Raw genomic sequence first — 14870 nt, forward strand, 5'->3', positions numbered from 1 at the left:
CTTTTCTTGACCTGCTTCCTACTTCTCCTATTCACTACAAGTAGATGCTTGATCAGTGATCACTTCCACCATCCTTGCGTAGCGCACGAACCGGTAAGCCGCAGTGATGATCCGAGTGGAGAAAAGCTTAGTCAATTCTGGAGATGACATCTGTTGGCTTATCATGTCTAGCACAATCCAGAGTCTCGCGGAATCGCTCCCACCTCCTGCCATTATTATAGTTGCTCTCCGCCTTCCACCGATATGCCCGAGATGTGTCGAGGGTCCACCGCTTGAGAAAGTCAGAGCATGCCTCATCGACATATCTCCCGATTTAAATGACCACCGTTTCAAGATCAAGTCTCGGGAACTATTCTTGGCTCTTCCAATTCTCGAGCAGTATACCGTCCAATCACGCCATCTGGCCCTATATGCCAGATAGATATGTCGGCCCCAAAGAAAAACCACGGCGTCTTCTACAGCGTAGACGATTTGCTCGCTGAGCGTGCAAATGAAGACATCAGCGAGCCCATTATCGTTTACCCAAACTCCGCTTCCACAGTAACAGATTTCCTGTTCCTTACTGCAAAGAATGTCCACAACTTCACGAATATTGCCGCCCAGAAACTCTTGGATCAAGGCCTGAGGAAAGTTGTGAGTTCAACAAGCGCAAATGTCGACTGTAATTCTGACAAGAATTTGTGTAGCCTAGCCATGAAGCCGAGATGATCGCCCTTTTGGGCCTATCCGATGTGGAATATATGATCACAATGTTTGCCTTGAGCCGTTTAGGGTATACGGTGTTCCTGCTCTCCCCGAGACTCGCAACCGAGGCCTATATAAGCCTGCTCAAAGAAACCGGGTGCCAAACGATATGTTACGACCCAACATTGGAAGCCACTGTGAGAAACATTCGTGACGTCGAGAGTCTGCGGTCCCTGCGGATCCTGAAAAGGAGTGACTTTCATGACGCGGCCATAAGCATCCCTTCATTCGAAAGATCGGACCTCAGCACTTCTACAAGGCAAAAGATGGCCTTTATCTTGCATTCGTCAGGATCGACGGGTTTACCAAAGCCTATTTACCAAACCCACCAAGCTTGTCTCGAGAATTTTGCAAAAGGTCACGCTCTACTCGCCCTGTTAACAGTACCACTTTATCATACACACGGTCATGCGTGCCTGTACCGAGCGTTCTTCAAACGCACCACCATTTATTTCATGAATGCGAGGCTTCCGCTGACATCTACAAACGTGATTTCTGTGATGGAAGCTGTCAGACCTGCAATTATATTTACTGTCCCGTACGCCCTCGGCCTTCTCGCTGAAACAGAACGTGGCATACGAGCAATGCAATCGTGCGAGATTGTCTCCTCAGCCGGAAGTCAAATCCCAGATGAACTGGGCAACCAACTCATTGATTGTGGTATCCATTTGATATCGCACTGGGGCTCGTATGTTTCGCTGAGACTGTCCTAAGTTAGGCCAGAGTAAGTGTCGTGGTGGCTAAGGCTGACAGATTGCCAGGACCGAAACTGGAGCTCTCATGGACTCTATGCGTCCGAGGGAAGACAAGGACTGGTCATATATGTCGATATTTCCCTCCGCAAGACCATTCGTACTGATGAGACCGCTGGGAGCTCAGAGTTACGAACTAGTAGCACTCGATGGACTTAAGTCGAAGACTGCTTCGAATTCAGACGATCCCCCGAACTCGTTTTCTACCAGAGACATGTTTGAAGCTCATCCTACTAAGCCAAATCGTTGGAAATATACTGGGAGACTGGATGACAGAGTGACCCTTACGAACGGTGAGAAGGTGCTACCTTCTATCACAGAAGGCCGCTTACGTCAACACCCACTCATTCGTGAGGCCGTTGTGTTTGGAATAGGACGAGCTTTACCAGGTGTACTACTCTTTCACAGTACATTTGCGGCTTCAATGTCTGACGAGGAATTTGTGGAAAAATTATGGCCTTTCGTTGACGAAGCCAATTCCAAGGTTGAATCTTTTGCGTGCATCTCAAAAGAAATGATTGTGCCACTCGGTACAGAAGTCGACTACCCACAAACGGACAAAGGAACCATTATTCGGCCTCAAGTGTACAAAGTGTTCGAAAGGATTATTGACGACAAGTACCAATGTCTGGACCACTGTACCGAAGGATCCTTGAGACTCAATCAAAACGACACTGAACGCTTGATTTTGGAGAGCTTCAGGAAAGAAGGTCCAATCGATCTTCCTTCGACTGACACTGATTTCTTCTCTGCTGGTATTGACAGTCTCCAAGCCATCAAGATGGCAGCTTTTCTGAAGGGAAAGTTGTATCTCCCATCTCCAACGGCGTTGACGCCCAACACAATCCTCGAACAGGCAACTGCAGCAAGATTGGCCAGGCATCTTGTCCGGCTCCAGAATGGACAAGAACCCAAGGAGGAAGATGAGATAGAAATTATGAAGAGGATGATCGAGAAATACGCAACATTCTCAAAATTTGTGCCAGTTGAGAAAGGTCAAAATTCGAGATGTTGTGTGGTAAGCATTATATGTATCGGCCTCAAATTTCCAGCTCCGGCTAATCAAACTGCAGCTACTTACGGGGGCAACGGGCTCATTGGGCATTCATATTCTTACCGTGCTTCTTCATAACTCAGGGATAAACAAGGTTTATTGCCTTGTGAGGTCTGCAACGGCTGATGATTCCAAGCAGCGAATTCTCTCTGGTCTTGCGAGCAGAAGGCTGTTATTACCAAGCGAATTTGAGCGACGTATTATTGCCGTACCCAGCGATCTGGCCCGCGAAGACCTTGGCCTCGAGCAGCAGATGCTCAACGAGATACGAAACAACGTGTCCTTGGTTATACACAACGCGTGGGCTGTGAATTTTAACCTTGGTCTGCGCAGCTTCGAGGATCAGCATATCAGAGGCATCCACAACCTGCTCAATTTTGCCTTATCTGTCCGAGCACTGCAGCCTGCGCGATTCGTCTTTCTCTCGTCGGTTTCGGTAGCGTCGAAGTCAGAGAGAACGAATGTTGTGGCAGAAGCTTTGCTAGAAGATCTAAATTCGGCCAGCATGGGCTACGGGAGGTCGAAAATGGTCGGAGAGCACATGGTAAACAAGGCGGCTACGTTTGGCATCGATTGCCGGGTAATCCGAATCGGACAAATCGTCGGTGATAGTCAAAACGGATTCTGGAACGATTCTGAGTCTGTACCTCTCATCATCCGCTCGGCACTGACGCTGGGTTGTCTTCCACGGCTGAAAGAGGTTCGTGACATTCTGGTGTCTCTCCCTCCATTGCCAGGTTTCAACCTTTCCCTGCTGACTCTTCTTTCAATTGCAGAATTGCTCATGGATTCCTGTTGATTTTGTTGCGAGCATCATCGTTGAGTTGTGTTGCAACGAAGCTTCCACTGAAGCAGAAGACCGGGGCCCCAAAAGTCCGGCCTTGTCTTGCCGTTTCTACAATGTTGTGAATCCAGCCTCATTCTCTTGGGCAGGTGACTTGCTTCCATTGCTGCGGGAGACGGGACTGTCCTTTGAGTCTGTCTCCCCGCAAGAATGGCTGGCTCGATTGGCAGCAAGCGAACAGGATCCAACCGTCAACCCCACAATCAAATTGAGGTCTGTCTATGAGAGGAAATACGCAATCGAGCAGAGCGCAAGAGGAGACGAGCGCGACACGGACATAGCAGCTGAACAGGTCTCAAGCTCGACAGATTACGGTGCCGGCGGGTTGGAGGAAGTAGGCAACCAGGTGGCATTCGCCACGGAGAGAGCACGGGAGGAAAGCGAGACGATGAGGAATCTACCTGATCTGCTTGGCGAAGGGTACGTGAACAAGTTTGTTACGCGCTGGTTAGAGCAGTGGCAGGGTCAAGGTGTTGGGTGTTGCGAGACGGTGTAGACTCATTCGACTAGATACTATAGACGAGAACGAGGGTTATATAGCATCTACTTGTACTGTGGTAGGCTCTGCAGCCGCATAAATTGCCGGCTTCCGGTGCCGAGGCATAACAAGTACAATACCGTGCTCGCGCAAGGCTCCCAAAAGTGGGGGCTGCGGGGAGCGATCCGACCATTCCTCTTTTGGCTATTTAGGGATGACACACCACGAGCACTTAGTAACAGCCAGACACCTGGATACACATGTTTCCGTCCTCTAGTCAGATGTGACAGGGAAGAGGGAAGAGCTGCCCATCTCGCTGTCGACGGGGACTTCTCAGTTCTATCTCCTCATGCTCGAACATGCAGATGCATACCATCTAAATATCTCGCCGCATCTTGCATAGCCGCACACCCTTCCAGCCACTGTTCATCCAACTCTCGAAAAGGTCTATATTATGGATTGGACGAGAAGGCCAGGTCTGAACCCAGACAAAAACCCAAGGCGCGTGCCACCGGACCTCCGCAAGCGGGCGGCTGTCAGCTGCGACCGTTGCAAGAAGCGGCGACGAAAATGCGTCCGTCCTCGCTCAGCCTCTACTTGCGAGCTTTGCAAGGAGAACGCAGTTTCGTGCATCACAACGATCCCTCGCAAACGCCCAGCAGCTACACAAACTTCACTAGTGAAAGAAGACCTCTCGCCTCAAACTTTCCTTATGGAGCAATTGATTGGCAGGCTGTTCCCAGGAGTGGCAGTCAAAGACCCCAACGAGCTTTCCAATCTTGCTGACTGTCTCGAGGAAAGCCAGGTTCAGATACGGTTCATGCGTGACAAGTTGTCAGTAACAGCAAATGGTTCCACCGTGCAATGTACGCTTGCGTCTTCGGCTGCTGCGTTGATCCTCCAGGAGCAGCCATCTCGCGGATTGGACAACGAAGGTGAAAGCTTTGTTACAGCATCAACCAAACTTCCTCCCGCTCGAACAACATCTTTAACAAGCAGACGGCCGGCACGCAGCTGTGAGAGAATTCTGCAAAACTCATCAGGCACGCTGTGCTACTTCGGCCCATCCAGTTCAATGGCATTTGTGATGCAGCTTCGCGAAGAGTTGATATCAACGGCGACCCAGAACCCAGAGAACCTACAGCCCAAGCAGCGACGACTCCGTCAGGAGTTTGCAGCAGATGACGGTTGCTGTACCATGGAGGAGCCATCTACGGCAGATAACCTTGAAGCCCGCGCACACGGTCAGAGAGGCTCACTTCAATGTTATCCAGAAGATTCAGACGAGGATTCTATCAGCGCCAACTTCTCTACATCGGCGATATCCGAGCGACCACAAAAATTCGTCGACTTTCTACCACCGCGAGAGGAAGTGGAGCACTTAGTTGAACTATTTTTTGTCCACATCCATCCAAACATGACCTTGTTCCACCGGCCGTTGTTTCAGAACGCTCTTGAAGGTCTTTGGACCCCAGAAGTAGATTCCCAGGATGTCGGATGGTTGACCTGCTGTTGCCTCGTGCTCGTCTTCGGTTGCAAACATTTCGCGCTTACGTCAAGTTTCCAGAACACCCCACGATCAAGGAGCATCCGCCACCTCCAGCAGAAGCTCGTTGATATGGCATTAGGGAATGTAGCGCAGTTGATTCAGAGCGCTACTATTCAGAGTGTGCAGGCACTCGCGCTTCTTTCGCTCTATCTCAATACCACTCGCCACAGAAACGCCTCGTGGATCATGATGGGGTGTAGTATCAGGATGGCAATCAGCTTGGGCATGCATCGGAGCGACAACGTCCTGCAACAGAAAAGCATCCTCTCGACCGCGGTTGAAAGGGAACTGAGAAAGCGGGTCTGGTGGTCCTTGTATATTTTTGAGCAGTACAACAGTGCCCTCTTTGGTCGCCCCAGTGCAATCGACGAACTAGAAACCACCACCGACTTACCTACGGATTCGGTCCTCGACGAAGGCTACCATCGTCCCCCAGGTCTCCTCAAGCATGACATATCCCTCGCACGCATTGTCAATAAGATTCGAAGATCACAGGCAGATCAAAGGCGATGTGCGAGATTTTCTGGAGGTGGGAGTGGCCCGAGCCTGGCCGATGACCAGATGGCGCTTCGGCTCTTGAACGAGTTGGATACATGGTTCGATAAACTGCCTTCGTTCCTGAGATTTGATGCATCGAATCAGAGCCACATATACCCCAGCCACTTCCGACAACTCGTCACTCTACAGCTCCGCTACCAACACGCAAGACTACTATTGACACGTTCTTTCTATCTGAGGTTGATGCAAAACCGATCGTCCTCTGGCCAGCCTGCTGCTGGCCTGGAAACCGACCTGATGGTAAAGTTCGGCGACATTTGCGTTACTTCAGCCCTCGCTTCTTGGAGACTTGCCCGAAACTTGTGGGAAAGGGGCCAGTTCAACGGAGACATCTGGCTCGACGGCGTCTTCTTGTATCAGTGCGGAATGGTTCTGTCCCTGGCGTGTCTGGACACGCGGCAGAGACCGAGTGTTACCCAGGTTGGGGATGATCGGAGAGTCGTCTACCACGCGATCGAAAGTATCCTGAGCATGTTGCATGACATGCCGCTCGACAACCCCATGAGCCGCATGGTCCAGATCGCAGACGACTTTTGCAACATCGTGCGGTCTATGAAATCCGAACATGCCGCATCGGTATGTGACAACCCTACCGTGCAAGATCCGAGCGGCGATCAACAGGAACCCCTGCCGTGGTCGTCTTCCAAGAACGGACAACCCGCTCGCAATTCACCGCCGCAAGCGGGACAGTCGCGGACCAGTTGGGCTGCTGAATCTCCCACGTCCATGGACGCCCTGCCACCGTCATGGGCCAGCGCCCCGCCACCGCTGGCAACTGTTGGCGGTGAAGTCACCCCGGCTGACGACGGAGACCAAGAATTTCTGATCTCTGCTTCTGCGTGGAACGTAGAAGGCACGCAGTTGATAGATTCTATGCTTGATTGGGACCTGTCGCAGGTCTTTGGGTTCGATGGCGGCGGGCCCATGAACAACCCTTTCCTCGTCTAAAGGTCGTGCTGGATTTGGGCCATGTACGTGCAATGTTGCCAGGACCGTATTCCTAAGCAGTGACCATATCGCTCGTGGCTACAGTCCAGAAGAAGCCTGCACAGCCCTAGAAGTCGTCAAACCAGGCTATAGTCTAAAGCGTGGCATGGGATTCATACCTATGGTGGTGAATGCCTGCAAAGACAACGCTGTCTATATACTGTCCGTGGGAATATCAGCCATCGTCAAATATAGGCATCGTCAGTGATACTTACTTATTGTTCGTTCACTTGATCGAAGCGAACGATAATAGTTGATTGCCTACAACAGTAATAGACGGGTCAAGGCCTATACTCGATCGTGACCTCAAGATCTCTTCACGCTTATTAGATGGCTCCACTGAGGGATGATTGGCTAGGACACTCGGACTGTAGTTGACTACTTATAGTTGAATCCAGTCGGGGCTACTGACTCTGGTCCTGATGTCGTGGACTCAGGCTAGGACTAGGAATGGCAGGAATATAATTATGACAACGCTGGCATTGTGGGGAGAGCGAAAGGGTAAGGTTTTCTGAATGTTTGCATTGCCCATCTGGCTAGTTTGTGTCGAAGAACAGAATCTGTCGCTGACTATCATCTCAGTCCGTTAGGATTCCATCTTGGTGGCATCTTCTGTCAGGTAAGCGCATAGAGGAGCCGGGTATCCAACTCTTACCAAACGCGGCACCATTTGTTCTCCCCATGATTCAGTACCTACGGTAGAGCCCGTACGCATTTCATGTCTCACATGGGCATCCCGGCCTCCACCAATCTCTTCTCCGCCTCTTGCACTTCCTTCTGCAACTGCCCCCTGCTCTTGCGGAAGAACAGCCGGGCGGTGTTATTGTTGTTGTAGCTCCGGTCGAAGCGCTCTAAACCCTGAGTCCTCACCACGTACGAATCCTGCATGACATGCTCACTCAAGTACTGTTCCAAACTCCACCACAGCCATCCCGTTGAGAGGTCCATCGTTGCACGAGGAACCGAATGTGCGTTGCGGAAGTCGTCCACTGGCAGGATCGCGCGTATGGGGTTATATACAAACGGGCTGCGGATCACGTCGAATGTCTCGAGGTGTAGCACGCCCGTGAAGCGTCCGTAGAGACGGGACAGTGAGTAGTTCTCGGCCTCGTGATCGAAGGGTAGGACACGAAACGAAGGCAGAAGCACGCCGAAGAGACCGATAGGAACATCCGCGAACATATCTGCCGCGATCCGTGGCGGAAAGACGCGGTATTCCAAGTGGCGGATGTTGATCACCTTGATCGGATCAAGCGTGGCGAGAAACTCGGAGAACAGTTCTGGTGTGCGTCTCCAGTATTCAAGTCTGATAGTCGTAGACCGCAGGAAATAAGGCGCGAATTCGTTGTGGACCTGCCGGCATACGAAGAGGAGAGACTTGCGCGTCTTGGACCAGCCATCGTAGCCTTTGGGGAAGTCTGTGGCGTCGTCGCTTGAATGGTCGGGGATTGCCTCGAGGATGCTGTAGATCTGCGCGCGGATATCCATGCACAAATCGAGGAATGTGAGCCCTTTGGATGAGAGAAAGCAGGTTTTCTTCGCTGTCGTCGACTTCGGCTTCTTGGCTCCCTTTTCCACCTGCATTGCGTTTGTAGCTTTTCCTTTGTTCTTGACTGTGGACTTTGAACCTGTCGCCCGCGATCTAGCCACGGCCAGGCCAATTTCCCTATCGTTCTGATGCACTCTGGCAGACTTTGAAGCGTCCAGCATTGTGGAATGCGAGGAATGGTCTAAGTTCACGGCAAAGGGCTCAGAGACGTGGTGTCTTTTCGCAATTGGATGGGCCAACGCCTTCAAGGGGAAAAGAAGAGAAGGAGAAGGAAATTTGCACGGTGGATGAAGAGACCTTACCGGGCCTCAGGGCCAGAAGTTTCCGGAAAGCCAGGTGATTGTTCTCTCCTTTGCTGCCTCTGCGTCACTAATCTCATGTCGGCGGACCGCAATGGTAGGTCCGGACTTTGTGCATTGAAGACTGGCTTGTTTGAGGAGTAATTTGTGAAGGCTTGAGAGGGGAAAGCAGCTGCACCTATCTCACCTTTTTCCGAGCTGGTTGCCGTGAGATTGTGTAGCACCCTTTTCTTTTAACAGCCGGATCACAAAGACGGGTCATAAATATATATAATGGGCAGGTCAACGCCAAACGTGAATGAATGCGGACACTTCTGCGTGCACTTGGTGCACTACGCTTCGCTGGTTTGACATTGGGACAAGACAGCGCAGAGACTGCTTTAGGTGTCTATGCTTCGAGCCGGCGGGAAGTGGGAATCGACGAGGCTGCGAGCAATAAAAGGCTCTTGATCGTCTCCACATGGAAGAAATACATCGCCGTACATGATATACGGCGGAGCTTAGATGCCGGACTAGCACGAGAGAAGCCCGACGGACGTTGACTGGAGGCCTGAAGCTTGGCAGCAGTGGTCACATGATCGCACATTACAGATCTCCGTCCACGCACTCCTGTCCTGTCCTGTCCTTCTTACCTTGGTAGTCTTTCGTACTGCAACTTCCTCTATTTCATGTCTTTTGAGGCTGCTCACGTAGATACGCCCGTGGAGCTGTGATAGTAGGCTTCACTTGTGTGAGGCGGTTGAAGAACTTGGCGACGACAAGAATGGATTGGGATAAGGGTTTGAACATGGCATCGACAACAACGACCGGCAATCTTGACAGACGACAGACACACAATGTGCCTGTATTCGGCTCTTTGTTCATGTCGCTTCATCAATGAGCTTGTGCTCCCATAGTACAAAGAGCGAGGCGACCAAAGATGGAAAGACAAAGAAGTTGCTGTTTGTTGTCGCAACTATCACCTTCGCGGAACCGAGATGTAAGATATCGTGGTGAGTGGTCTTGAGCTTTAAGATAGAGACAGCTGAACTGAAATGTGCTTAGGGTCTCTCTCTCTCTATATATATTTATCTAGTGGGTGCAGAGAACCTGGAGTCGATACTGCCTTGCCCGTGGCAGCAGGGTGTGACTGCCTGAGAGCCAGAGTGCCGTGGCTTTGTCGTCTCTCGCATTGTTCGCTTCGAGTGGATTCCTTCCAGGCAGTGACCTGCCTCATCACCTTTAAAAGTTGAAACCCTCCTCGTCAACTACAAACCTCAACCAACAACTTCAAGCACAAACTTCAAGCGCTTCCACTCGAAACAAACTCTAGTCTCTGGAAAGCCCCCATTACCATTCTGCAACCATGTCTCAAGAAAGTGGCGACCATGGCACGGCACTTCAACTCAAAAGCCCAGATGAGAAGCAAAAGCTGCATCAGACTGGGCCGGGAGATGTATGTCAAGATTCTGCTTTTCTCAACGCCTTCCCAGAAGTGCGACTGCTCATCTACAAGATTTTCACCGACCCTCAGCATGAGGATCGTCTCAACGCCGATCGCAAAAACCTTCTCCTGATATGTCAAAAGATTACGGCCGAATGGGCTCCGCTGTTTTATCGATCGACGAACGTTCTCGCGAACCCGCCAAAACCTGGAATTGTGCCAAGAAGACGCTGGGGCCTGGGCGAACGCTACAGCCCGCATCAGTTTGATAATCTCTTCTTGAAGAATCTCGCTGAGTACAAGTTGAAAAATATCAGACGCATAGAATTCGAGCCCTGCACTCAATTCGGAGAACGATTGGGACATCCAATTCGGCATATTGGGATGCAAGGGATCTTCACTTGCCCAGATTCGGTGAATTGGAACGAAACGAACGTGCTTCTAAATATCCTGTATGAGTACCGAGATCAGCTCCAATCACTTCAAGAGGTAACCATGCGCAACACCTTCGTCGATCCTGTGAGGTATTGGCGGAAGATTAGTATGTACGAAACTCCTGATGCTCCCAGCCGTCCAATGGCGAGGAGAGTGTGGAGGGCGCTAACTCGCGACGGCAGTTTTGACCAGCTCGCAAAAGAGTGGCAAGAGTGGCAGGTTAGGGAACGCTCTGGAATCTGCAAGGACTGGGACGTGCACAAGGTGGTTGATGCCACAGTACGGGTTGCCGACCAACCGGAGGACAGAGATGCGTTCTTTGATCGGTATGATATTCCTCCTGAGCTGAATGACGGGCGGCATGAAGCAGGATACTGCTACACCATAGTCTCGGTCCGAGTGGTCTTCAAGAAAAGAATCGTCTCTGCCGAGAATGGGACCGCAGCTCCAAAGCCAACGCCAGCAGACCAAATTATTCCGAGAGTCATCGTCAAATTGGAAGAGAAAAGCCCAGAGAATTGAGCCTGGTAGGATCTCCTCAGGGAAGCTGGCCTGGGCTGAACTACGTGCACCTTATCTATCGTGAATCTCAAATGACTTGTCGTACATTAAGTTTACCACTCCCTACGTCTCATCTCGTCTGGGCTCCCACACGTGGAACAAAACACGCGTAGAAAAGCATCAAGCGTCAAGGTCAAGGTCAAGGTCAAGTGTAATTGTTTCTTTATGATTTGGGATTTTTGTCTTTTTTATTTGTACTTGCGTACTCAGACATAAACAACACCTGAGGGTTAACATATGAACGCCGCTAGAATGCCCGCTTGATGCATGCTCCCTAGAAATGCCTCTCAATGCTGTAGGATTCTTTCACAGCTCTAATAGCCATAACCTGAAAGATCAGTATGAGAAAATGGGGCCATGATCCAAGCGCACAAGATGCCAGTGACGGTTGGTGGATGCAGAAAGAAAAATCGGTTTCATGTCTCATCACATAGTGACCCTCTTATGCTTTTTCTTTTCCCCAGAAAAGCTCTCGGATGGGTATGGACTTCCTCATCTCCCATTCTGATTGTGTTCGCGTGTAAGGGACGACCCGTCTCGAGTATATCTAGCCCTTAGCGTACTCATGGGTCCACCAATCTCTGTCCCAGTATCCGCTTTCCAGCTTCATCTCGCTCATCTCGAGCCTTCCCCTTCTGTCCTGACTCGAATTCGGATTAAGATGCTGAGGGTTTTCTGTTGCCTGCCCATTTCCACCCCCTGCTAAGTCTGCCTGGCCCGAGTGTAGTCACTCATACCCAGCTCCTCTTTGCCAGGGACTCGCATTGTTCTGCTGCCGGAAACCTTGCTGTGGAGGATATCCGCCTTGTGCGGAACGAGGAGGCGGGGCCCCGTAGCCACCACTGGCGAGACTGCTCATGCTTCGATCGTATGAAGGTTGGGTGGATGCTGTTGTCGGTCTTCCACCATACCCATAGTCACCACCGGAATTGTAGCCTTGGTTGTACATTTGTCGTTGTTCATATGATTGGGGTGGACCACGTCGTCCGGGCTGGTCGCTGGGATACATGGGTGTGTTAAAGTCTTGTTGAGGATTGGCGGCGTGGTTCTGGGACATGGGTCGCTGTGAGATTTCGGATTGATGCTTTAGCGATTCGCTTGAGAAAGAAGCAGCATCATCGTATCCCTTGTCCTTGGTATACGCGGTCGTTCCATCTCCCCTGGCTGTGGCACCCAACGCGTCCAGCTCAGTGGTGAGCGCGGCTTGAGACTTGATGAAGCTTCCTCGGTCATCGCGCATTGGCTGATACCTGACCTCTGGGTTTTTGGAGGCAATGGCGTAGATGGAGGCAATGAGCACCAAGATCAACAGAACCGCGGCAAAGACGACGTTATAGAAGGCGAAGATGACGCCCATGACGCCCGACACCATTTGCGGCTGCCCGAATGCATCGGAAAAGACGAGGAGGAAAATAGCGTTAAGGAAATTGACCGAGGCGATGGAGATGTTGAAGATATTGGTCTTCTTGTCCATGTAGGGCCGCAGGACGCTGGTGGCGATTAGCGCCACCGCCTCGACAATGACCAAGCCCACGGCTTGAGCAACTGGCGATTTTTGTGCAAAGGCGATGAAGACGGCCTTGATCAGGATATAGCCCAGAAGAGGCACCACGAAGTAGTAAGCAGTGGCGCGATACTGCACATAGAGGAATCCCCACTTGTTGAGGCATTCGGGGTCGGAATAGAGAATGTAAGCCGGGTTCTTGTGCATGGCGACCGATTTCTTTGCCAGTTGGATGACCTTGAAGGATGCCCATCCCAGAGCGACAGCCATGGAGATGAACACGATCAGTGCCAAGACAACTTCCGCGGCCGAGTCTCGTTCGACCAATTCCCATAAGCAGAGGACAGACATCTGTACGAAACCGAGAAGAACCTGGGGAGGTGTACCTGTCAGCAGCTGGATGCCTTAAAAAGGGGAATTTTGGAAGCTCACCAATCGGAACAGAATACCCTTGATGACAATTTTCCAGCCATTTCGGAACTCGAGGAATTTATCAGACTTCATCCAGCCCGCCTTGGCACAACCATCAAGAATGGCCTTGGTGAGGGCAACCAAGACAGCGACTAAGAATAGGATGAAGACGAAGAATATCAGACCGGTCATGAAGATGTTGGTCTGTTCGATTCCTGCCCTAAAACCGACTCTGTCGATCCCACGAACCACCTTGACGTTCGCGACGGTAGTGGTTGAAGATGCAGAGCTTTGGCGTTTGGCCAGGTAGCGTAAGTTTTGGGTCGCGAAAGCTGCCATGAGGTCGAGCGAGCGTTTGATGGCGCGTTTCTGCACTTGGACGGAATAGGTGCTCAGGGTGGAGAGGTAGGTGGTTGGAGTTCCGCCAGTTGCCCGCTGATACCATGTTGCGATTGACTGAAGGAAGCCAACACGAATGATACCCATACTCCATTGGAAGTTCTGAGTCCAAGATTGCACAATAGGAGGCATGGTGACGGAAGTCATGCCAATGACAGCCTGGGCTTGGAAGAAGCCGAAGAGCGAGACAGCGTTCGCAGCAACATGGGCGGCCGTGTTTGGGTGACCGAGTCCGGACGTAAGACCAGCGGCAACTAGACCAAGACCGGCAATAACGGCTGTAGCCCAGCCTACAGCTGGATGGTAGACGCTCTTGGTGTTGGAGAGGTCCGCTTCCATGCACGCAATCACCTCACCCGTGTCGAGAGAGGTGACATAGACACGAACCACGCCGTCCAGGTCTGGTACGCTGTAGGCGATCCCGGGGACTTGTTTGGCAACATCCTGAGGGACGTCGATATTTGTCTGGATGTCGATTTGACCGGTCTGCATGGGACAGAAGCCTGAAAGATCCATGGAACAGGGGTTGAGCGTCTGGTTGAGAATGGTGAATCCATAGGCAATAACCTCCAACTGTGCCGTCACATTTCCCACAATGGACGAGACACCATTAATATTGAGGCTGATACTGTTGTTGGATGGCGTGTATGCGACATTGAACAAGGTTGCAGTGAAATTGGAGCCACTCTTGCACGAATTCAACGAGTTTGACTCGATTATATTTTCTGCAAGGGCGAAAGGTGACAGCGAGATGACGGCGAAGAGGGAGAGAAGGTAGGATAACGAGGTTTGAGGTCGCATTTTTGGATCGAGTCGCAGTTGGCGTCTGCGACGGGACGCGGTTGCTTAGGGTAGGAGAGAAGGGGAATATGCGAGAGATTTTAGGGCGCCAACCAGGGCGAACTCCTCCTCAGCAATCAACGATGAGGACAATGGAGAGGATATTATCGGTTTTCTTTCAATGGCGAGCTCGGTGACAGGCAAAGAAAGACTTTAATTGAGGAGGGTGATCAATGGTGTCATTGGGGATTTTCAAGGGAGGCTGGAAGGTGGACAAAAACCGGGAATTGGAACGAGCGGCAGAGCTAGGGACAGCGATGGTTGGTAGAAGTCGTCGTCGTCGTCGTCGGTGTCGTCGGCGTGACAGTTCAATTCTGGCGACAAAGAAATGTCAAAGAGAATTGAAGGTGCAGCCGGTGTCGAGGTTGAAGGGGATGTCGGGGGTGAATAGCGAGCGTGAATTGTAAAGGAGAGTGAGGTGGTCGTAAATGGTGGTAAGTGGTGACGGAGGCTGGAACAGGAAGAGATGCGAGATTTGACACG

At 51.3% G+C, this 14870-nt stretch overlaps 5 protein-coding genes across 5 annotated transcripts; 3 read left to right on the forward strand and 2 right to left on the reverse strand.

Moving 5' to 3' along the window:
• Window positions 1–423: 423 nt before the first annotated feature.
• Window positions 424–3890, forward strand: A1O5_03541 (uncharacterized protein; the record flags this gene model as incomplete). The annotated part of the gene is made up of 5 exons (XM_007744152.1): window positions 424–633; window positions 687–1432; window positions 1506–2514; window positions 2570–3250; window positions 3327–3890. The coding sequence occupies 5 exons, from the start codon at window positions 424–426 to the stop codon at window positions 3888–3890; spliced, it is 3210 nt and encodes a 1069-aa protein (XP_007742342.1).
• Window positions 3891–4584: 694 nt separating this feature from the next.
• Window positions 4585–6927, forward strand: A1O5_03542 (uncharacterized protein; the record flags this gene model as incomplete). Its single annotated transcript, XM_007744153.1, has 1 exon — window positions 4585–6927. One exon carries the CDS (start codon window positions 4585–4587, stop codon window positions 6925–6927), a length of 2343 nt encoding a protein of 780 aa, XP_007742343.1.
• Window positions 6928–7689: 762 nt separating this feature from the next.
• On the reverse strand, window positions 7690–8676 carry A1O5_03543 (uncharacterized protein; the record flags this gene model as incomplete). The annotated part of the gene is made up of 1 exon (XM_007744154.1): window positions 7690–8676. One exon carries the CDS (start codon window positions 8674–8676, stop codon window positions 7690–7692), a length of 987 nt encoding a protein of 328 aa, XP_007742344.1.
• Window positions 8677–10159: 1483 nt separating this feature from the next.
• Window positions 10160–11194, forward strand: A1O5_03544 (uncharacterized protein; the record flags this gene model as incomplete). The annotated part of the gene is made up of 1 exon (XM_007744155.1): window positions 10160–11194. One exon carries the CDS (start codon window positions 10160–10162, stop codon window positions 11192–11194), a length of 1035 nt encoding a protein of 344 aa, XP_007742345.1.
• A 766-nt stretch (window positions 11195–11960) lies between these two features.
• On the reverse strand, window positions 11961–14348 carry A1O5_03545 (uncharacterized protein; the record flags this gene model as incomplete). The annotated part of the gene is made up of 2 exons (XM_007744156.1): window positions 11961–13109; window positions 13170–14348. The coding sequence occupies 2 exons, from the start codon at window positions 14346–14348 to the stop codon at window positions 11961–11963; spliced, it is 2328 nt and encodes a 775-aa protein (XP_007742346.1).
• Window positions 14349–14870: the final 522 nt, after the last annotated feature.

The sequence above is a fragment of the Cladophialophora psammophila genome (genome assembly GCF_000585535.1).
Source record: "Cladophialophora psammophila CBS 110553 chromosome Unknown aczJe-supercont1.4, whole genome shotgun sequence".
NCBI classification, from domain to species: domain Eukaryota; kingdom Fungi; phylum Ascomycota; class Eurotiomycetes; order Chaetothyriales; family Herpotrichiellaceae; genus Cladophialophora; species Cladophialophora psammophila.